Source organism: Dermacentor variabilis, chromosome 6 (genome assembly GCF_050947875.1).
Source record: "Dermacentor variabilis isolate Ectoservices chromosome 6, ASM5094787v1, whole genome shotgun sequence".
NCBI classification, from domain to species: Eukaryota; Metazoa; Arthropoda; class Arachnida; order Ixodida; family Ixodidae; genus Dermacentor; species Dermacentor variabilis.
Genome location: NC_134573.1, coordinates 2021731 through 2044697, shown reverse-complemented (window position 1 = coordinate 2044697; position 22967 = coordinate 2021731). Strand labels below are relative to the sequence as shown.

General features: G+C 44.2%; 2 protein-coding genes and 1 long non-coding RNA gene across 8 annotated transcripts; 2 read left to right on the top strand and 1 right to left on the bottom strand.

Annotated features, from left to right (window-relative positions):
- The first annotated feature begins 1601 nt into the window (after nucleotides 1-1601).
- On the top strand, nucleotides 1602-7382 carry LOC142584574 (uncharacterized). Of its 2 annotated transcripts, none has more exons than XM_075694682.1 (2): nucleotides 1602-1890; nucleotides 3470-7382. In XM_075694682.1, the coding sequence occupies exons 1-2, from the start codon at nucleotides 1632-1634 to the stop codon at nucleotides 3958-3960; spliced, it is 750 nt and encodes a 249-aa protein (XP_075550797.1). In that variant the 5' UTR covers nucleotides 1602-1631; the 3' UTR covers nucleotides 3961-7382. The 2 variants fall into 2 exon arrangements, with proteins under 2 accessions (XP_075550797.1, XP_075550796.1); XM_075694681.1 differs by having other exon boundaries at nucleotides 1606-1890.
- Nucleotides 7383-8030: 648 nt separating this feature from the next.
- LOC142584572 (uncharacterized) lies at nucleotides 8031-16431 on the top strand. Of its 2 annotated transcripts, none has more exons than XR_012828811.1 (2): nucleotides 8031-8331; nucleotides 11688-16431. It is a non-coding gene; the product is annotated as an uncharacterized LOC142584572 (long non-coding RNA). The 2 variants fall into 2 exon arrangements; XR_012828812.1 differs by having other exon boundaries at nucleotides 11649-16431.
- Nucleotides 16432-16793: 362 nt separating this feature from the next.
- LOC142584571 (uncharacterized) lies at nucleotides 16794-22721 on the bottom strand. Of its 4 annotated transcripts, none has more exons than XM_075694679.1 (4): nucleotides 22263-22720; nucleotides 22029-22193; nucleotides 18406-18508; nucleotides 16794-16931 (listed from the first exon to the last, which is right to left on the bottom strand). In XM_075694679.1, the coding sequence occupies exons 1-4, from the start codon at nucleotides 22356-22358 to the stop codon at nucleotides 16849-16851; spliced, it is 447 nt and encodes a 148-aa protein (XP_075550794.1). In that variant the 5' UTR covers nucleotides 22359-22720; the 3' UTR covers nucleotides 16794-16848. The 4 variants fall into 4 exon arrangements, 2 of the variants coding, with proteins under 2 accessions (XP_075550794.1, XP_075550795.1); XR_012828809.1 differs by lacking the exon at nucleotides 18406-18508 and adding an exon at nucleotides 19300-19416 and having other exon boundaries at nucleotides 16835-16931; nucleotides 22263-22721; XR_012828810.1 differs by lacking the exon at nucleotides 16794-16931 and adding an exon at nucleotides 19300-19416 and having other exon boundaries at nucleotides 18432-18508; nucleotides 22263-22721.
- Nucleotides 22722-22967: the final 246 nt, after the last annotated feature.

Sequence of the window (22967 nt, the reverse complement as noted above, 5' to 3'; positions counted from 1 at the left end):
TGAGCAACAGTACTCAAATCTGGAGCCAACAAGGGTGTTCATTGACGTGATGGTTCAAGCAATTGAAGCCATGACATCACGGTTTCCAGCTGAAGCTTTGAGGTATGCCCACAGCAACTGTGCTCATTTTTGTGTGCCGGTGGTAAATGCTTTTCGTGTTTCAGACGTGGTAGTGCTCAAGAAACTGCACTTAACAGCGTGCTAGGATTTCTGGATCAGTGGGAGGCCCATGTAAAAGGGCTCGGCTTCTTAAGCAAGGGCACATCAGAAGGTCTGCGTGTGACCATACATTCCACTAAAGACCTCTTGACGTATCTAACTGAGAAGGTTGGGTTCAGGTTTTTAATGACTTCCCGCCTCAGTCAGGACTGTTTGGAGCGTTCACTTGGTATTGTGAGACAGTCCAGCGGAGCCAATGATCACCCCACTCCTGCGCAGTTCATAATTATAATGAAGTATGGAAGCTTATGCATTTCAGTCTGGGGGTACATGGGGGGCGGGGGGGGGGCTCCTGTATCCCTCAGTTTGTCTATACAACCTCATTCAGACACTCGAGGACAGGTTCACTCGTGCATTTAGCACTACGCGAGTGCACGCAAAAGTTGTCAAGAATTTCTTGCTTCTAGCAGCCAATGTGCCACAGATTGGCTGCAGGAAGCATATTCCGCTGATCTAACAGGATCGGTGTGTAGGTTTTATTGTATAACACGTATTCACTTTCTCCTCAAAGGCTTAAATCAGTGTGTCATCCACGACAAAGCCAAGAAGGTTAAGCCCTGTGTTTTGTAAAAATGTTATGTTATGCAATAACTGTGTTATTTCCAATAAACATGTATTAAATCGCAAGCGCTTTGTACTTTCTAGAATTTCTTCACCACAATGCTGATATATTGCATGAACTTCCTCCATTTAAAGTAATGTTACAATCCCAGATATGTGACTTATGTGCGGGCGACACATTCAAGGTTATTCCAATGCGCTGGCCTTGCGCGGCGATTCCTATGAACTATACTTTCGGCAAGGAATAAGCGCGCTAATCTCGGCGAGAGGTGGTCGCAAAAACGTTGCTGTGTCGGCTGCGCAGTCGGTGCTCGCTGTTTCAATGTGGAATGACAGCAGCGCAACATTAAATTCTCTCTGCATTTACAATGTAGAGAAAGAAGTCTGGTCAGATTCTAACGCATTCAAACGCTAAAACTAAGCGCTACCAAATCATTTTCCCGCCCGGAGGTATGCAGACGCCGCGACAAACTACGGCGCCCCGGCCGGCAGCGCCGTCACGCGGCAGGAACGCGTTTTGGGGCCAGCTTCCGGAGGCCGGTCTTCACACCTCCCCATTCTAGCCACCCTACATACGAGCGTCTCCCCGCAGGCCGGCTGAGGCCGGTGAACAATAGAAGGCAGCATCCACGTGACCCTGCGTTCCCGGATGTTGGTTCCCTAAGTCGGTTTCCAAATGTCCCTATGAGGCCACAGAATACCTAATGTGTCACGTGATTGGGGAGGCTTCTTCCCTGTATTGCCGCCGGAATCAACAACCCACGTGCATGCAATGACACGGAAACCACGTGTTTCCAAACGCCGCGACTTCTGCTCGCGGCGTTTCCTGCTCTTGCCTACTCCGCATCGGAATGGCGCAGGTCTGTGATCGAGCTGCCATCGGCGATGACGATCGTCGCTGCGAATTTTGCAGCAAACTATTCACCCAGAGGAAGAACATGCTGCAACACATCAGGAATGTTCACAAAATGGCCGTGGATGTCAAGAAATTGATGAAATGCGACGTATGTGGCACTTCCCTGCCTACAATGGAGAAGTATTCGGAGCACCATATCGCAGCGCACAGCTTCGATGCTGAGTACGTGCACCTGGTGTTCCGGAACGATAAGGGTGAGGAACAGTTTTATTAAGTTTATTCTCATTCATCGTGAGCAAATGATGTTGAAACGCAATATTATATCTCGGACTTTTTTTTAATTTCTTGTTGCGCAGTGTGCCTCTAAAAAGTAGTTGGTTATGCCTTGCGCCTTTGTTTTCTCTCTCTCCATCTGTTTCGCGAAGAGCAGCTTTTGCGCAGGTGCCTAATCTATTTCCTTGGGGCATATTGAAGTTTGTATCCTCGTTAAATATAATTTAATTCTTTGTTTATCCATCTCTAGTTAGTCGTGTGCGCGCTCTCCGCGATGCACTACAACACATACGTTTGGCATGGTCTGCTTTTCTGCACAGCAAGTGGAGTGAAATTTGACGTTTGTACATCTTTTTTTTTTTTAAGCGACAAGAGTAAGCTGTTTTGCTTTCTGACGTTGCTTTGTGCCACGTGCGTGCGTGGCCTAGTCTTCGCCTCAATGCACGTCGCAATGCGGCAGAGACGCAGAACCGGGACCACAGTTGAATTTGCGGATGTCGCCGGGATGGTTTCCCAGCGTATTGTGGGCAAGCTCTTTAGCAGTACATTTCATAGAATAGAGCGAAATGTGACGCTCGCGCAACCCCCCCCCCCCCTTTTTTTTTTTACTTAAACAAGAGGAGGAATTTGCTCTGCGTTCTGACGTTGCTCTGCGCTACTTGCGTGCGTGGTGTAGTCTTCGCCTCAGTGCAGGCCGCAATAGGTCCGAATGCAGGCCGACGTAGGTCCAGGACCACACTTGCAATTGCGGCTGTCAGCGGCTTGGTCTCCCGGCGTACTTTGGGAAAATTCTTTAGTAGTACCACAGTCCTTCAATTGAAGGACTCTGGTTGTAGATTTCATAAGGTAGAGCGAAATTTGACGCACGCGCAATCCTTTTTTCTTTAAGAAGAGTGTGTTAGGAGAGGCTACTTGGTAAGACATCTTTTTGTGAACGTAAACTGCGCTTGGGAAAAGACACCAACGTACAAGAAGACAGGAAGAACGCAGACTAGCAACTGGTTTATTGAAATGGCACATAATGCTGCCTCTTCGAACCAGGCGCATGCCCAAGCCAGATCATAACCGCGTGACGATGGAACACTCCCTCGCCAAGCCCCTATGTACAGTAAAAAATCAAGCTCTTATTGAAAAGAAGGAGCTTTTCAAGAAGAAACTGAGGGAAGGGATTCACACTGTTCTGGGGCGTAGCTTGCACCACGTGCTCTCAGTTCGTCTTTGTCTTATTGTAACAGCATTGCTGTGAATGTACAGTCTTATTCAATATTGAGGAAGGAGTGAGCATAGATCATGCTTAAGTTTCATATTTGTTTCTTATTAAAACAAAACTAATATGATAAATTTTTTGAAGTTATGGTGCACCGCGTTTGAAATTCAATTTCAACAGAAACTTAAGCAATATCAAGGATGACCTCATGACACGGTCGAATTGAAGGTGAGGGAGTAAAATAAATGCTACATTAGCCCATGTCCAAGACCTTCAATGTGATTATTTTTGTTTGTATCTCTCTCCCCAAGGTACTTGTCACTATCTAATGTTATTTTGTGCGTTTATTACAGAATTTCATGAATGGAAAGCAGAAGAAGAGAGTAGCCAGAACTGCTGGGTCATTTTGCGCACGGGCTCCGAAAAGCTGGCCAGTGGAGGGACAAGGATCCACTATCACTGTAATAGATCAGGCGAGGCAAGGAAAAAGGAAGGTCATAGTGACCGTCGGGAGAAAAGTCAGGGGAGCTGTAGGTCTGGTAAGATATGTCTTTCATTTATTACCGTCACAATGGACAATACTCAGAGTCCGACACCTGAAGGCACCACCATAAAAGTCAGGTATCAAAGAAACCATTACGGTCATAAGCCAGAAATTCAGCACTTGAGAATGAGCGACAAGGAAAAGGCCAGCGTAGCAGAGAACCTAGAAAGGGGTGTGCCCATGAAAACCATTCTAAAGCGAGTAAGAACATCTGTGGCATCCAAGCTGAGGCCAGTGCACTTGGCAGAGTGCTCAACCCTGCATAACATCAAACAGCAGTTTAACATTGCTGCTCCATAACATTGTCACACTAATGACGCTATCAGTGTAGACACGTGGGTGCTTGTGATGAAAGAAAAAGGTGAAACACTTGTCCGCCTGTACAAGGCACAAGGTGCAGTGGACCCAAGTGGTACATTTCCTTCAGCAGACTTTGCTCTTGTTCTGATGACAGAGCCTCAGAAGGAGCTACTAGAAAAATTGGGCCCTGCAGGTACTGTATGTCTTGAATCCACACATGGAACTACAGAGTACCAGTTTGAGCTGACCACTCTTCTGGTGCTAGATAAAGTAGGATCAGGTGTAGCTATAGCTTATTTCATCTGCAACCGGATGAACGAGCAAACTTTGACAGCATTCTTCAAATATCTGGAGTCAGCCATGGCCAAAAAAGTGGCTGCTAAGACATTGATATCTGATGATGCGTCGCAATTCTACAAAGCATGGTCCATGGTCATGGGTGCTGCACAACAGAAACTTCTCTGTGCCTGGCATGTGGAAAACAATTGGCGTAAGAAGATACTCGAGTGTGTAGAGAAACAGCTAAGGCCACATGTTTACCATAGTGTGTGGCTACTCTTAGAGTTCCTCGCGGAAAAGGCATTTGAAGATTATTTTAAGCAATTCCTTTCTAGTGAGGAAGAAAAACTGAGGGACTTCCTGAAGTACTTCAATGACCACTATGCAGTTAGGCCGCAAGAGTGGGCCTATTGCTTTAGGACTAGAGCAGCTGTCAACACTAACATGCACGTTGAGAGCAAGCACAGGACGTTAAAGCATACTATGCTGGAGAGAAAACAGAATAAGCATGGTGACAAACTAATTTCTGTCCTCATGGACTTGACAAATCATTTTTTAATGAAAAGGGCTATCCAGATGATGAAAGGCGCAAAGGGTAAGAAGCTGAGCAGAATTCAGAAGAACTACAGGTCTGGCAGTGAAATGGCAGCTTGTGCCAAATTAAATGAAGATGGCATATGGGCTGTGCCATCTCAGTCTATTAAAGGGCTCTCATATAAAGTGTCAAAAGTGGGAGATGGTGCTTGCTGTCCTTTGAGGTGCAAGGAATGCGCAGTGTGTGTGCATACTTATATGTGCACTTGCTATGACCATCTTATACACTTTACAGTGTGCAAGCACATTCACTTTGTGGTCAACGCTAATCCAACTAGCAGCAACAAGGCCCATGAGAGCTCACCCGAAGAAGCATGTGAGGCAAGTCGGGCATTGCACATTGTACAGAGTATAACAAAGCTGGAAGCAGCCAAAGCAGTGTCCAGCTCAGCACTCTTAAGAGCAAAAATGGACTCAGTCAGACAGGAAATATCAGATGGTGAAGTCTCTGAGGGTGTGGCTGAGAAGGCAAACAATTTGTTTGAGCCAGTTTTCATGCTTGTTGAAAGTGAAAGTGACCCAAAAAGAAAGATGCCAGACCATTCAAATAAACCAGCCAACAAAAAAGTTGTGCGCCTGTTAAGGTTTCACTCTACAAAAAACCCTAGATTGTGGCAGCCATCATCTAGCCTTTCAAGGCCCACTGAAGCTCAAAAGGAAGTCCTTAAATAACAGCTTAGGGACAGCAACATAGAAACTGAAGAGATAACCACGTCAGCAGGGCACGATTACTGGTAACAAGCCTCCAGTGCAGTTAGGAAGAGCGAAGTGGTGCAGTAGTGCTGTGCTGTCATGCCTTATTGAAGCAGGTTGAGGGCTCGCATGTTAACAAATCATGACATGTGGTCTCTGATGATTAGCCCGTCTGTTTTTGTCTGTGGTGTGCAGCCATATGTCACAGCTGGATGGTATGTGTGTTAGAGCACGAGAGAGGCCACCATGCTTGTTGTATGAGCTGCTGGTAAGTGTTCTGTGAAAATAGGTACAAACCCAGTGGTCATCTCTGGTATGTGGCAGCTGTTGGATGGTAGTGTGTTAGAGCACGCCTCCATGCTTGTCATATGAACCGTTGGTAAGTATGTCTGTACATAGATGTAAGGAAGTGCATTGGATGGTGTGTAGTGCTTCAGTGTGCAAAAGCCTCCAATGTGTTTTGCTACTTATAAATTTGTGTAAACACTCAGTAGCGCAGTAGTTATGATGTTGCATTGCTGAGCTCGAGCTTGCGGGTTCAATCCCAGCAAAGGTGGCTGCATTTCAGTGGTGGTGAAATGAAAAAAAAAAAGTGTGTAGTTGAATTTAAGTGCACATCACAAAACCCAAGGTGGTCAAAAATAATACTGAGTCCCGCACTGTGGCATGCCTCATAATTCGATCTAGATTTTGTGTTCCATGTGATGTTCTTATTGCCCATTTGAATAAACTTTTATTTTTCAGATTACCAAAATAGAGGGCATATGCAATGGTATTGTGTGCAGTCTGGATAAGTTGCTCTGGTCATGAGCACTCAATTAAAACTTCTGCATATTTAGCTGCAGCCGACAGTGTCATAATGATTGTAAAGACTATGCAGAAAGCTTTAGGCCACCCTACATATCAGATCAGTTTTATATTGCATCCCTTATGGTGCATCTCTTACTTGAGTAGGCATAATAACAATTGGCAATGCTTCCTTACACATTTAATATTTTTCTTTCTTTCTTTTGGAAGAGTAACCTTGGAAGAATAATCTACAACAGTGCTCCTACCTTCTCTATCCCCATTTCTTTTCTACACTTCAACTTCATTCTACGCACTATCTTATTCTCCTCTTCATCCTACATTGAGGGTGTGGGAAAGTGAGCTAAAGGTGCATAAAGATTGCTGTGCCGAACTTAATTGCGGCACTGACGAAGACAAATCTTTGTCAAAAGGTTCACTCCAGCTACATTCTCCCTCCAAACACTGTTTATCACTTCAAGCCTTCATATTCCTGTGAGCTTTTGTCTTGTTTAACAGTTGTAACAGTCATACTATTTATTACTATCAATAGCCAGCATACATTTAGCACTGCAAAGGGCTGTTTAGAAGACGTGCGAGTTTCTACTTCCCTTATGATAAATACTCCAGACATTCAGTCTCTATTTTATGAAAATCTTTCAAACATTGCCAGTGATGACCACCATATGGGTTAATGTCGGCATGGGACTGAGGCTTTCCCGCAAAAAGAACAGTTATGTTTTGCTCATATCATGTGACTGGCAGTTTCTGCTGTAATTTTTGCACTTGTCAACTGCACTGTGAAGAGTTCATTTCTGTGAATATGTGCTGGCCTGATTCTTCTTGTTCACGCATTTCAGATCTTGTACTATGAGATGAGGAGGTGTAAAATAAGAACACCGTGTAGATTTCACAGTGCCTTTAAGAAACCACGCAAAGCTTGGAGATGAAGCATTACATGCAACTTGAACCAAGTGTCTGGACACAGTGAGTGAAAGTTGTTTTGTTATGAGCGAGGGTGTCGGTGTTACTTGTAACTACTTTAAATAAAAGTTTGTTTCAAAACAGTGGCTCAACTCTGTGTTCCCCCGGTAAAAAACAAAACCATTGGGATTTCCAATTCGCTTTTTAAACATAATTGACCTATATGAATAAAAAAAAAACTTGAGGAATCAAGATATAAGCTTACCATACCATGGAAACACTTGAAACTCCTTTTGAGAAGCTTACTCATACACGAACACACTATAGCAATTATTTTCAATCATATACTCACAATTTGCCGCGTCACCACGTCAAGTTTCAAGGCAGATTTTTTTTAGACTCGAAGCTATATGCTTAATTCTATCCATTGTTTACTGCATTGCATTTGATTTTCTATAACAAATAAAATTGAATTCTCCATTGATTGCGCCGACGCTCACGTTATAATTGTATGCTATTATTATTGACTAGTCATATATATTCTTGGGGGGTGGGGGGCTGCACTGGTGGCGTTCTACGAATTTGCGCCGCGTGTTTGTGCGGGTAAGCTTAAGCGCAAAATTTTTTTAGCGCGTTATGAAAACAATGCACTGCGGGTATTTTAATTAATGCAACGAGCTGTATGAAATATCGGTCAAGGGGTTGGAAACGTCGTTATAGAAAATCCCGACGATTTTCTTTTGCGTGTGTGTATTTGGAGTTGATGCAGTCTTTTTTTATTTATTTTGGCTACATTGCGCCAATTGCGCTTCCATAGAATAAGGAAACGCGCTTCCACGCGCTTGCCGACTCGATCGCAAGGGGACAGCCTGATCAACATCAATATCAGCAGCAATGGCGGATTTGCGCTTGCCATGGCGCTTGCAAAGTTTTCAATAGTTTTCGCCTTTTAAGTGATGCTTTTGCTATTTTAACGTGTGGAGGTTCATTGTACGTCTGTTTTTTCAAGTTTGGCATGTGTTTTAACACATGTGAAGGTGTAGTCTTTTCTTCTTCAGCGGATATTTGTACAAGACCCTGTTCACCGTCTATCAGGTAAGATGTGTACGTATGCTACACGCAATCGTAGTGCTTCACTAAGCCACAGTGCACTACAAAGTTAAGCATGAGCGGTACACAAAATTCACAAGTTCTTAGTATTGTCAAGAACAACCATTGCTTGGTGAAGTTCTCACAGGCGTTGTAGAAGTTGTTGGGCGCGGCAGTGCTGAACGTAGCGTTAGCGGCTTAAATCGTGTTTTTTACTAGTAACAACGTGTCACTATTTCATATTATTGGCGGCGTCTCCAGGACACCAAATCGATAACGGGGACACCAGAGCTAGAACGCGGACTGGTCCATGGGTTGGGGCTCGCCGAGGCCTGCGCGTGCTAGTAGTATATCTATGATGTCTGTAGGCTGTGTGTAAGTCGTACTTTCCGAATTTTCTGACGCATTTTAAGATCAGCTGTCCGCTTTCGCGGACAAGGCTGGAGTCAGGGTGGTCCGTGAGTTGGAGCAACATAACCTGCTTCCAGTTTAGGACCGCCCTGCTTCCAGTTATGATCCCTCCGCTGCCCCTTAGGTACCCTGCCGCTTCCTTGATTATATTCTAATGCTCTCCTGAGGCCTCTTGTTTGCCGGTTACATGTGCCCTCCTGGAGCAGTACTCACTACAACACCAGTCAGAACCTTGCCCATTGGTTTACCTATGTGTGGCCGCAAATATCTGAAACTTAATGCCAGTGCAACAGGTTTGTTGGCAAGGGTGTCAGATCGTTGCTTTGTGTTGAATCGGCCTTTTCTCAATTCTTAAGAATTTAATTGGAATGCACCTGACCAGTGCTGCTCTGTGGTGCTTGCCACCAGTCCCTTGGACAGGGAAGACATATGAGAATCCCTGTGCATACACTTTATATGCAGTGGTGTGACCGCTTCCTTTGGGAAACTACCACGTTAGCGATATTGTGAGCGCAATGTGACTTTCCTTCATCTTCCTCATCCGTACGTAGTGTGTGTCGCTTCTTCCTCGCCATAGCTCTAGCTCGGCAAGAATAAAGCGGTTCCTTAGAAGTGGTGGAGGTGCTGGGGTTCTGCATACCAAGGACGTATAAGGTAACAGTGTTTGCGCCTTTAATATGTCGCATTCGATCATTTTGAGACGTGGTGGTGTTCATGCGTCAGCACAGTGCAAGGACATCCACAATGTAAGAGGTACATGATTCTCGAATTTTATACTCTCTCCGGGCTTTTCTCGCGACCTCAGCACAAGTAGTGGGAGCATCAAAAAACTGACAAAGCTGGTGCATGACTGTTGCCCAGTCAAAAAGATCTGGCTCTTGGATCAAAGCCAATTTTTTTTTTACATTGTAGAGGCAGACGGGCATGCTGTGAAGTTTCTAAGAACTGTCCCACCATTGCTGACTCTGTTGTACATTTATCAAACCACTTGATTCTCACCAAGCTCAAGTTATGGTGACAAAGATGCGCCACGTGCTTTACAGTCACATATTGCACTCGCAATTCATCTGTTATGCCAGTTTGCCGAAATGAGCATGCACAGCAGTGACGAATTCACTATGCATGCACAGGGATTTGCCTTTCCTGTCCTATGGGCTGTTGGCAGGTACGCTCGTCAGGTACACCTCAGGTTTCAGTATGTTTGCATTCGGTTGCATGAATATGGAGGGAGTGTGTTCGCTGTAATCAGTACTACACATTTTGCTAATGTAGGCTTGAGTGGCTTTCCCATGACTCCACTAAATAGTCGGAATACTTCCATGTATGATAGAATGATGAGCATTTTAACCTCCAGACATGCAGCAGTCTTTACACCACTGCAAGGCAGAAGCAGCCTTCTCACCATGTTCACGCTCAAATAAATCTCGTTAAGGCATATTATGGGCCCGCCAAACCGCCTGCACCACCTGAATGATGTCACTTGTTGTTGCACCTGGCTGTTCATTTCATTTGGCATCCTCTGTTCGCACATATTCGTTTCCAATAATTCAGGAAAATTGCAGGGCTGGTTTGCAATCTTTCCTGTTTTCTTTATTTTTCTTTATGGCCTTGTAAAACTGAGAAACGATAATGAAAAAAAGAAACAAAGGCTGCCTTCCTGTTCACCAGTGAAAGTATTGTTGCTTAGAAAGAGGCGCAGAAAAAGATGTATATGCATGCCGGACAGCCTGCACAAGGTTTTATCTTTGTCTCTTCAAACATGGCGTACCTGCTTGGGGTCAGTGGAATCGCTGTTCTGTAGCATTACCCCTGGCAGCGGAAGCGCTGTCCCAGAGCTCTAAAGAGAGTCATCGGAAACACAGTGCTAAACCTTCAAAAAAGAATTGACAGCTGTGAATAAGGTATGCGGATGTGGGCTGCTTCCCTTGAACTTCCTGAAGGCAAATGCCTTCAGGAAGTTCAGTCGCACTTTGTTATTTGAAAAGGCGTCTCACCAAGATTGGAAGTTGCAAACCGACAAGTGCAATGCATAGATCACACACTAACAATCCTGTCTCCAAATTATCAAAATGATGCACAGTGGGAAAACAGCTGAAATTTTAAACAAAAGCCATCATAGTCGCAACGAAGCCCTGCTTCAGCCAGAGTCAAGGTTACATGCACAAATGTCTCTATGTAAAACGTGCTGCCTGCAATATCACCAACCATGGCACGTGACTTTCGTAAGCCAAACAATGTTAAATGCCATCCCTGGATGTGTGCCCCACAGCAAAAAAGGAAAGAAAAGACAGGGCTTGTCACGCGAGTGTGACGTGAACCCTTGGCTCCGTCATGGGGGAAGATGAAGAAGGAAGATCACTTGGAGGCAAAGGGGTTGAGTGCTGTTGCTTTTAGCACTCGCCTCCTGGCAGCGTGAAAATGCAACATTTCAATTTCTTCCATTTCCTTTAATAATGAACTAATTAGAAATATTTGTTTGAGAAAATGCTCCCTTGACGGCTTCCAACGTACCAATGTACCTATAACTAATATTTGCCATGGTGCTTAATGAGAGGGGCTTTTTCAGCCCAAATTAGATCCTGCAGACTATAGTACTGTATGGAAAATATGGTACATGGAACTGTAAAATTTAATTTTCCACAGCAATTTCTACCTGTGCAGTTGGAGTTGGCTTTGTCACAGCATAGATGTGAGGACCGTGAAACAACCTTTATTCCCTAAAGATCCTGTCCTGTAGTATATTTGAGCATTTACATAAAGGCATGGAGACCCTCAGTGTGTTGCAAACTAAGTGGCGGCATATAGGTGGTGTGTGCTGCCTGTAGGGATGCCACTGTAAGCCATCTATGTATTGGCGGATTTCTGAATTGTGGATGGGAGAAGGCTCATGGCTGTTCTGCCTTTGCACCAAGCACTGCAGAGCACAGTGCTGCAATTTTCTCTTTGTGCAGTTGGAAGAAAATTATTCCTGCAGTGGCAGCGACTACACAGAAAATGCACCCTACAAGAGTGGACAGAGTTTCAACGTGACTGTGGTTTGAAATGGTCCGGCCCCTGTGTATACAAGCACGGATTTTCCCAGACAAGTGTGACAGTGCCTGGCTTTGAATGCAGTGTGCTGCTTCATAAATATTGCAGTTGCCCAGCGCTAAGCTGCCTGGATTATGTGGTTGCCATAATGACTTCTCTGTACCCGTGGGACAAATATTTGCACTCAAAATAGCGACAGAAGCCATGCATTTCCTGCTGACATAGAATTAGGTTCCACAATGTCATCTGATGCATACACATGCTGTGGTGTGGTTGGTGTGGCCATGCTCTTTTTTCCTCCCTTCAAATATGCTGGTGAACTGCCACTAGTTACAGATGTCTGCAAGGAGTGCGCACTGTGTGAGTGCTGCACATGAATTGAAATTACGACCACCACAGTGATGATAAAGAACACATTGAAAAGTAATCTGACAACACTTATTAAGACTGTCTACAAGTTTTCTGTGAGAGATTTCCTCAGGGTTGACAAAAACCATCTTAGGGATCATTTAATGGGGTGTTACCGCCCGCATTATGAGGTGAAAGAAAAGGAAGCCATTAGGATTTCTCTGGTGGTGCAAGGTGCTCTAATAGATGGCTTTGAATTGCAATAGACATAAATATTATCATTCTATCTGTCTGGGCACAACTTCTTCGCCAACCTCTCTGTCATCTCTGTAGCACATTAATCTGGGATAGTAACTCACTCTGACGCAGGAGATGAAAGTGCATGCCAGGCATGCTGACCACACTGACTTGGAGAGTGCCACTTTCTTAAATGTGGCAAAAGTCTGTGTTTTGGGCGAAATAAGAGCTCATAGGCAATTTTCATCTGTGATAAACAGAAATAAGTGCTGCCAGTGGTCAGACATCATTGAGGTCGAGCTTCTCAAGCAAGTGGATGCCATCGAGAACACCAAAAAAGCCAGTGATAGCCATTGTGAAGCAGATTCAGATGGTAAGGTCCAGCCGGGGTTTCTCTGCACAAGGTCACCAAGTGGAATTCCTAAGTAACGGATATTTTTTCCCCTAAACTGCTACCCTAGAGTGGCCGGAACATGCACCGTTCGATCCAAGCATGCAGCTGTTATCAAAGTTTAGTTTAGTCAATTATTGAGGCTTAAGATAGTTTTAATGAATGTACATTAGGAAACAATTGTAAAAGAATGTAAAAAAATTTGAACTGTGTTGACTCTTTGGTGGCATACTGTTGCTAATCCTGAAGTTACGTCCTCAAATGACTTATGCTCCAGGTATTTGAGCAAAACTATGGGTGTGGAAATATGAATTTTTCAATTTCAAAGCTAATTTGAATAATGAAACCTAAGTGCGAAGCGAATATTTTTCGAATATGAATACTACTGGTATTGCAAAAATCCATTTTTTTTCACCAACCAGAGGTGCAAAATAGTTTACTGCATAGCAAATAATGTACAGGGATATTATGCTTCGTGGTTAACAAAATTCTCTAATACAACACTTTTGTTTGACAATGTCATAACTGTAGTTACTTAATGTTTCATGAAGCAAGGACAACAGCTCAACATGTTCAAAGAGCAGGGACACCTAGTGCATGTCACCATCGATTCAGACATCGAAAAGAGCTGCTTAGAGTGTCTGGTATCAGCAGGTCGCTCTTCACAAGCCGAGCCAACAGTGGGCACCACGCTTACACCATCACTCAAACGGATCTTCTTTTTGGCCCAAAATTTCATCATGCAAATATCTTTGAACCTGCGATTGTGGCAGTGAAAATTTCTGCCACGAGTGAAAATTTCTGCTGGGTGATAAGCTAATCAGTCTTTCCGCAGTGCTGATGTGGAAGTGGCCCGTTCAGAAGCTTTTGTTGTTGAACGCATACTTGGGTTCCTTGGTGTTGAAATTATCCTTCCTTTCTCTAAATCAAAGGGCGAGATCTTGCATTCTGAATGTTTGCTTGCGCTCTCGTTATTCGCCTTCACCGTGCTTTCGTCAGCGGTCGTCTGCTTGGTGAAGCGGGAGCGCCTATTGAACACTGCCTACTCACTGATGTAGAAGGTGAAGCAAACAGTCAGAAAGCTAGAAGCTTGCGCAATCTCATCCCAGGTTTTCAATCCAGTTTGACATTGAAGCATCCTGGTAGTATTAAAGTACTTGAGAATGAGGTTCCAGAAGCATTGCCAAGTTTGCCACTTGGTGAAATTTGTAGTTTGGAAACAATTTAGGCTCTTAGCGAGATTAGCAGTGAACAGAGGTTTTCACATGGCGATTGGTGTTGTCCAAATGCATGAAGAGGTCACAGTACGAGTACTTAAGCTGATAGTGTCGGGTAACCATAAGCACCAGCAGGGGCCCCGTGACAGTGTCCCCTTTAACTTCAGATATGCTTCACTGCATGATGCTAAATATGCTTCGCCGCATAACACGACTCTGCTGCTGTGAAGGTGACTTAAACCGACAACAGCCGAGAAGGTGCAAATAGCACTGCGCCGCCTGGTTCTTGCTGTTGGCCTTTTCTTCTTTTCACAGTGTCCTTACTGTAAGTGCACTCCAGAATTACAATGCAGGAATATGCATGTGTGCACAAGCTTTCATTCAAGAGTAACTCATGACCATAAGTTACGTCATCATGGTTTCGTACCATGTCACGGCATCATAAGCGAGACATAATAAAGGGGGCCTCAAAGGCTGCGGGAGAGACTAATCTTTTGTGCGAGATTGTGCTATCCTTGCTGCACGCAGTGCAATATTATGACTCTCATGTCTATGGTGGCATTGTCGATTATGAATGTTTCCTTACTGCGTTAAAAAAATGTGTAGTGCATCTTTCAGATAATAATGGCATTATAGCTTCAGAGTTGTTCAAGTTTGGGGTACTTGTTCACTAAAAGTACACTATTAGAAAAGCTTTAGAATGTCTAGGTCATAATTGCATTGGAAGAACTGTAAGTCTTCCTACACATAGCAATTGGTAGCTTACTGTACGATGTTGAAGGTGGTTTTTATTCATAGGCCCTACGCAGAGAGAAGCAACACAATGCCTGGCATGTGACCAGGGTTCGTAACAGTGTTTGCATTTCCAGTGCTCGTAACTGATTCCAGTCTTAATGCATAAATTTGCTTTATGAATTCTTTGTAGACAGAAGGTGCTTGAATATTGGTTGCATGAAATGCTCCAATGCACACTGTTACGTGCAGGGTGTCTTTTATTACCATACAGATTTTCTTGTTTTAAAGTTATGAGCGCGGCAAATGTGGCATTCTTGCAGAGGAATTCCTCTATTTTGGAACTCCACAAATTTGGAGGCAGTCACATTTTAATGCACTCTCATTTCTTACAAATCTTGAAAGTTGCACCTAATTCAAGATATTCATCATTGAATTTTACTGGTAAATCGAGGCAATATTGGAACCGAGTGTGCTGGGAGCGCAGAAAAGAAGGTCCCGCTATCTCATCAGATGGAAACATCTTGGCCAGTCATTGTAGCTGCTGATACGACACACTCTGCCTGGCAAGCATGTGCGTCAGTGTGCCATGTCAGGCTATCATTTAAGCTTTGTCCCACACTTCTTGACAGGGCACTGCCGCCTGATGTGGAGGAGGATGCACCAAGTTTTGATTGTACTCAATTGAGCGCGATAATCAATATTTCAGAATAAGTGCAATTTTCGAGATTTAGAAAAAGAAAGGGTGTGCGTTCACATGCGACTGCCTCCAAATATGCCATTTAGAAGGCTGCCACCAAGTTACTAATAAAAAAGTGACTGAATTTTTCAAAATTAATTTTCTGAAACTCGCATTAGCAGCAAAGTGTGTCCACCTGACCTAGAAACTCCTTTGCAAAAACGCCGGGCTCTCCGTGCTCAAAACTTTTTGCTAAATATCAGCATGGTTAAAAAAAAACAAACTAGATATGCATAATTGGTAATGTATGAAAATCGTACACTATTACTTTTCAAAATTTTTGTCCTTTTATGCAACACCAGAAAAATTGGAAATAGAAGCTTCAGGTGACCTATCTGATGTGCAAGTTGCATGGCCATATTATTGTTTTAATTTTTCGCTATCACCTTTTACTGTGATGTCGCCACTGCAGCAGCTCGATGGCTGTGGCTTTTCATTCCAGGTCACAAAGCTGCACCCAGGTAGAGGCAGAATTCAAAAACGCTTGTGTACTTAAGTATAGCTGCACATTACAGAAGCCGAGGCCCTCAAGATTTATCCATAGCCCTCGAGTTCCATATTTTTTATTGGGATTGAAGAGTAATGTTTGTGCTGTATCCCTCTATTTCAGACTAAATAATGTGCATGCAAAATTATATCTTCATTACTTTACACCATAGCACCAATATCTGTTGTGCGTTGAGTTTCTGATGTCCTTGCATTTGCTATAGCAAGGATTTTTAAAAATCAGCCACAAAAGAAAAAAATGAATGGTCAAGGAACCAAGTGGTGTGTAGCAGCTCCCTTCTTTTTTTACTCGGCCGCAAGTTTTGCACTCGTGTGTTAGCAACACTGTTTCGCCAATTGTGTACTTCAAAAGAAGTGTTACCTTTCTGCTTTGGAACTTTGTGGTTTTGTTCTGCCAGCTGCTTGACCAAAACAAGCAAAATGTACTTTGGATATTCCACAAATTCATTCTGTATGCATTTGGTACAATAAAATTTGTTTCAAGAATGGACAAATGCAGTGATGGTTAATTGAAAACTGCAACATGCCGATTTTAGTTTCATGCTTCATTAATTTTCTCAGCCCCAAAGAAAGCATGCGAGGTTCGAAAATGTATCATGTGACAAAGTGCTGGCCTGCCATGACATTAGTGCACTCGGTCTAGAGAACTGATTAATGCTGCACATACATTGAACATGGTGGCCATGACCATCCCTCATGAATTGGCATTCCCTGCCTAAACCACCTCACCAACACAGCCCGTTAACAGCAAGAAAGCTGACGGGGCTTCCAAGAATTTCTATGCACTATTTATTAGTATCGCCCATTGCTTTGCTGACAATTGTCTTGACAAAAGTGGAAGCCAAATCGGTTGAGTTCAGTCAGTTTTATTTACATACAACCTATTATAAAGTGGACCTTTCTTCGCCTCTTCAACTGTTCCCACAGCTGCTGCTGCCATCTTGCACGCCACATGGTAGGTGCATGAGAGGATTTTCCAAGGAACTCTGGAAAGCTGTAATCAGATTGTGGGCAAAGTTAAAAACTTAAATACAAAAAGGGTGTAGAGTATTGTAACCTTGTACATGTTGATCACACATGTTTCAGCTACAGCTGTAAGTGCCTTGTCTCATCAACCAAGCTACAGTTCTTGCAACGTTACACTTTGTGATACTCAGTATGAATTGATAAGACTAGCTGCTATTCTAGTGGTTGTGCAGGCCACAGTGCCTGGCCTTTGTGCTTGTATGTGTCAATTTCTCTCTTTCAGTCTCGCCCAAGCCACACCAAAATGCTATCCACAAGTGTTGTGCCAAAATGGCCTGGCAACATTTCGTATTAAGCCGTTTGACCTATTTATTGCGCTGATGCACAAAGTGCAACCAAATGAACGAAATGACATCACCTAGGTGATTAGTAAATTACCCTTCTAAAATACCACAAGTGCAACTTTGCTGTGGCAAGAGCCTTAGCAAAAACATGAGACACACAAAAATGAAAGAAAAGCGACACCTTCAAGTTCCCGCACCAACTCATCGTGACAAGCACGAATTTTGATAGTGTCTGCTTGAGCTTAGTTATTTCGAGATACATGCAGTTGAATGCTTTTACAAGCATTGAAATGCCCCACTATGCTAGCTTGCCTTTTATGGCTATAGAAAGTCATACTGCCACAAGTCTGCCTATTCTTCCGATTGGAATCTATATTGAAGCTGCTTTGAGCAATGGGCGGTATTCTATTTCAGCGCAAATGATACATTGAGAGTAGTGTGCCTGGAAGGAATAGACAAAAGCATTGCAGAAGCTGCAGCACTTTGTGTCGCTGAATGATCATACGAGAAGGTAAAGATGCCATCAGAAAGCATCCTTCGTATAGAGTCTCTTTAAAAGAAAAACACTACAACTAGACATGGTGACAGTTGTGGTGGCAAACTAAAAATATTATAATGATAGTTCAAGGTGTGGTATGGCATGTTTATGCTATTTCTGAAAAAATAAACACTGCAAGTGTGTCCATGCCAGCAATTGACACAGGATGTGCAGATGCAAAGCTGCAATACAGCACCACGGCCTCAAAACGACAGTATGCAAGTGGTGGTCCAGCATCAAAACTTCAATGTCCCTACACTGCAACACTGGGAGGCCATGCTGCATGACAGAAGCCTGGGTGGCCAGCAGGCGCTGCTCTGTCGGGCACAGGACGTGGCAGCAACTATTTCTCCTAAGGATTAAATAAACGGATTTCTCTACGTCACCCGCTATGCGATGCGCCATGCGAGGGAATGACAGTGCCACTACTCTCACAGGATATGGATGGTGCACAACACCACCTTGAGCATCGGAGTGCACGTCTGCCTGTGAGCTCTGTACTACAAACACAAGTGGTGCATGCAAGGTAACATTTAACATATCACTGCCAAATGCCATCAATGAACAGAAGCAGCAAAGAAAGCTGGTTACATAATCTTCAGTGTGTAGGATCTGCATACCTTTTACATCCTGTCTGCATGCCGCATTGTTCATTTGTTCGTCACTGCTCAAAAGTGCATAGTTGCATGGTAGTTTTTTCGATCTTGTGCACTTTCTTTTGTCCTGAAAAAATAACCACAGCAGCTATCTTCATAAAATAAAGCAGATGTTTCTGAATGAGCTGCAAGTATTAAAGTTGCTCAAAAGGGTAGTTTACTGAATTGATTGCATTTGAGTACTGCAGGCCTAGTTTCTTTCCGTCTTTCTCTTTTAAAGCCTCAGCACAAATTAGCTGAAACACCCTGTATACTGGACGGCTTGCCTGGCTGCCCGCACCGCCGAGGCGGAGCATCAAACGTTTTTGTGGCGCACTTGTCGCCGTCTCGTGGCACCGGTCGTCCATCCTTATCGCGCACACGCCACCGTCGTCATCACGCCACCGTCGTCTGGTGTTCTGATTGGCTGCGGCAAAGCGGACAGCTCTGGCGGGCGGGAAAAAAAAGTGGTCCGCGAGCGATCGGGCTTGCCGCCTCATTTAATGCCTGCTTTTATCCGCCTGGCCAAGAGCTTTGCCCGGTTTAGCCGCTTTGTCTTCAGTGTGAACGTGCCTTTAGAGTAAGAAAATCAACAGCTTACACTTCCACATTTTTTGCTTGGTAGCTGCATTCAATTTGCTTGCTCCTCGTCTTTTAGATGTCTAGGCTACCCATATTTTAACGTGGCTGAATAGTACACAAATCAGAAACACGAGTTTCTGTGGCCTAGCCTTCTCACACTTGCAAGGATACCATCCAAAATTGACCCATTTTTCTTATGGGGTGCCCACTGATTATGAGGATGCTGACATCGAAGGATCTCAAGTGGTTCTCTAGCATTTTGGTGACGTAATACAGTAATGCCAAGCTACAACTGACCTGATATCTGTCAGCACCAATGAACGCAGTGGTTAGTATTCTCACTAAATTGAGAGTTCAGCCCAACAGCAGATGGACACCAGTGGTTTGAATCCCCGTGTTGGCAAATTTAACTGGCTGAAATCAAGCATTTAAAAGACACGCATTTATTCCATCCCTTCAATCTGCGAGCATAATGAAGATCAAAGGTCAGGTTATGTGGCTGCAGCACCTTCTGTTCGTGCAGCATACCTTTACTTTTCTTTACCAAGACACTTAGCATGCACATACCTTGTGTGCAAGCCACATCTATTTACAACAGAAACAGCGCTTTCCACTCATGAGCAAAAGTTTGGAGGTAAAATATGGTAGAATTTTTTGTCCAGCCAACGCATGCAGGCTGAAATCCAAGTGGTACAGCCAATATGTGCCTGTTCAATCACTGCAATGCATTGAGCCACTTCTGACAACGCACAGCTGTACCAGAAAAGGTTTAGATTTGTTTTCACTAATGCCATGGACTTATGAACTTTTATGAATGTACCTTCAGCTTTCGCAGACTTTCAAGTAATTCGAATGTAAAGTGGCCTGTGTGTTATTGCTATTCAGCCAGAGTGCAATAGGAGCCAGTCAAATTAGTAAAACATGAAGTCAATGTGCACACAAAGACTACATGTACCCTTGCATGACTTTGTGCCACAGGCAGCTAACAGCTTCCAATTCACAGTTCTTGTAATATGCTTGTGGCCACCATCTACAGTGATCTATTTGATTTAACGGGGATGTGTATGTTGGATGAAAACAAGAAAATATATTAACACCGATGGATGCAATATATCCTTTCCGGTAGTTTTGCAAGGGGGAAACTAATTCGAACTTCACGGCAGCGTGCACCGCACAGCTGCACCTCATTTTATATTCTCGCGCATGCGTCAGTGTTGCCGCAGCTGTCTATAGTGACACCCTCGCGTGCATTTCTTGTTCAAGCTTTGTTGAAGGGTTTGAAGAAATGAAGGCAGTACGGTGCCGCTCATTTCTTCCTTAATGCGACCTTTGAATAGTGTGTGCATCTTAACCCTTTCATAGACGCAAGCAGAGAACAGGCCGCTTTGTGTCCGAGACATTACAAGTGCTTTTTCTTTTTATGAGGTATTTTTGACATAACGCAAAATCTCAAAGCTGACTATGATTCTGTAATAGCGAAAAGTGGCAATATTACATCCCACTATACAGCCTCAAGGCCCGTTTCTACCTACTCGTGGTCACCTGTAATGTGATTACAAGCAGCCAGAGTACCCAGTAAAGTATACATTGTTTGTGCACGTTTTCATTATACTTACTGAGCATGCTTTGTGTGAGAATCCTCAATCAGGGCTTTCCGATATCACAAGGGTTCTTAGAAAAAAAGATGCTTCTTGAGAATTCTTGAGGGCTCGTATGTAGCAGCTCGCATATGTAGGAATGCGATTTGTTCGCGATGCTAATAATTTGATCACCTGTTTTGGTAGCTGTGGGCACGAGAAATTTAGACACCTAACCGCACCAAAATTCAGCTTATATGAAAACACGGAATTCCGATAAAAAGAGTCCATTTGCCGCTGTGGTGGTTTGAAGGAAGGCGATAGAATAGAATAAAATAAACATTGTAGAACGGGAAGTAAATCTGCGCAATCGCTCTATCGCGTTGTTTGACAAAGAAATGGACGAAAAAATGTGCTTAAAGTATACACCCCATGCAAGCGATCTTGCACGCGACAGCGACAGGCGACGCGATGGAGATGGCTGTCGCGTTCGCTCGTCGCCTACAAGTTGCACCCCATGCGAGCGATGACTTCGAGCGACGTCTCCCCAGTGTTGCCGGTATGAGGGCAGCAATATAGGCGCCGAAACTAGCGTGACGCGTGCTTTATTACCTTAAGTTGATGTGTTTTACTGTAAAAAGCAGCATAAAATATTTCTGAAAGTCTTGCAGTAGGTTTTTATCCTTGCACGTATAAAAATTCAATCGTTTGCTCGTTCCCTGCGACAATCGGAAGTACTTGAGTTATGTACATCCAGTTCCGGCTTCGCGCTATTGGCTAGTCGCTCACAGCACTTCCGGGCGACGAGCGACGAATTCTAGATTTGCAGAACCGAGCGATCGCGCGACAAGATCGAGCGATCTGTTCACGCGACGGCCCGATCCGTCGCTCGAAGCCGTCGCTCGTCGCTGTCGCGCACAAAATCGCGCTCATGGGGTTTAGCCTTTCAGCTTATATGAAAACACGGAATTCCGATAAAAAGAGTCCATTTGCCGCTGTGGTGGTTTGAAGGAAGGCGATAGAATAGAATAAAATAAACATTGTAGAACGGGAAGTAAATCTGCGCAATCGCTCTATCGCGTTGTTTGACAAAGAAATGGACGAAAAAATGTGCTTAACGTGATTCAGAAACATATCTACACAGGAATGTTCAATGGTAGAAATTACACTTCACCGCTACAGAGTAGCGAAGTTGCCCTGAAAAGTGGGACCAATATTTTCCGACCGCCCAACAAAGGGTGAAATGCGCACAGTATGTACGGCAACACTTGCTTTGTTCACCGCAGTAATGCCACCCTGTAATGGAGACACAACTACGACAAACGGTCCGCATTTCTTCCGCAGCGAGCAGCGAGAAAAAGTGAAACATTTTTTACCGAGTCAGAAATAAGCCAAGCGTGTTCCTGACGGTATGTAACGGCATGCCGCTGGAAAAAGGGGGGTCCATACCTCGGGGTTCAAATTCCGCAGACACGGCATGCGCTTCAGCGTAGCCGTCAATTTGCGGTTGAGCAAGCGACGATTTTGCATTTTCTGTTCCGCATCAGCATGTTCTACGCAACGAGGGAGCTCCTTGAAAACCAGCACGACGGGGGCCATCTCGTTGATCAAGGCCTAAAATTTAAAAGACAACACAACTATTAGCGCTTATTGTTTCAAATTTTGTGATTTCAGTAGACTTACCTTGATGTTGTCGCATATTTCTTGTGGATCCATGTTGCTTTCAAGGTCGTTTCCGCCAACATAAAGAACGGCGAAATCGACACGCTCGAAGAGCATCGTGGAGACAGCTCACGCCAGCCGCACTGCATTGTAGCCCACAAAACTGAATGTGCAGGCTTTCATAGACTCAATTAGGCGCAGGCGCGACCTATTTAAGAATTTAACCCGACAATGACGCCGCGCAAGGACGGCATGACTGAACACGATCCAGCGAGGCGTAACAAGACCACGCGAACGAACCTACGTGAGCCGGCAGTGGCCGCATGTGCATGGCATGTGGCCGGCACACACCACAGGGATTTAGCAGCAGCACCTAGCAGCGTCCTTCCCTAGGCGTACAAGTACCTATCTGGGGGCAGGGAGTACGCCACTGGCTTACGTCACATCCGGTTTGCCTCCAAACCGGGTACAGCCAGCCTGCGGGGATACGCTTCTGATTGCAATGCATGGGCCCTATGGGTAGCTTGTCCTCTAGAGTCAGTACAGTAACTCTATGCGGCACGGTGCCCCCTTAAGAAACTCCCATAGACGGTGGCGCCAGATTACCCTCTAGGTGTTATAGTGAGAAACTCTATGGCTTCTGTTCCTAATTTAACCCCAGAGAATAATTATTTATTTATTTTTGCAACAGCAATAACAACCGTACATGTACTTATATAAAAATAC

What these genes read in the sequence shown, in the direction of transcription:
- LOC142584574 (XM_075694681.1), top strand. Translation starts at nt 4,009, where the DNA reads ATGAAAGAAAAAGGTGAAACACTTGTCCGCCTGTACAAGGCACAAGGT.
- LOC142584571 (XM_075694679.1), bottom strand. Translation starts at nt 22,358, where the DNA reads ATGCTCTTCGAGCGTGTCGATTTCGCCGTTCTTTATGTTGGCGGAAAC. An exon ending in AAATATGCGACAACATCAAG is followed by an intron (nt 22,194 to 22,262) that starts GTAAGTCTACTG and finishes TTTAAATTTTAG; the next exon opens with GCCTTGATCAACGAGATGGC. An exon ending in TGCGGAATTTGAACCCCGAG is followed by an intron (nt 18,509 to 22,028) that starts GTATGGACCCCC and finishes TTATTTTTTCAG; the next exon opens with GACAAAAGAAAGTGCACAAG.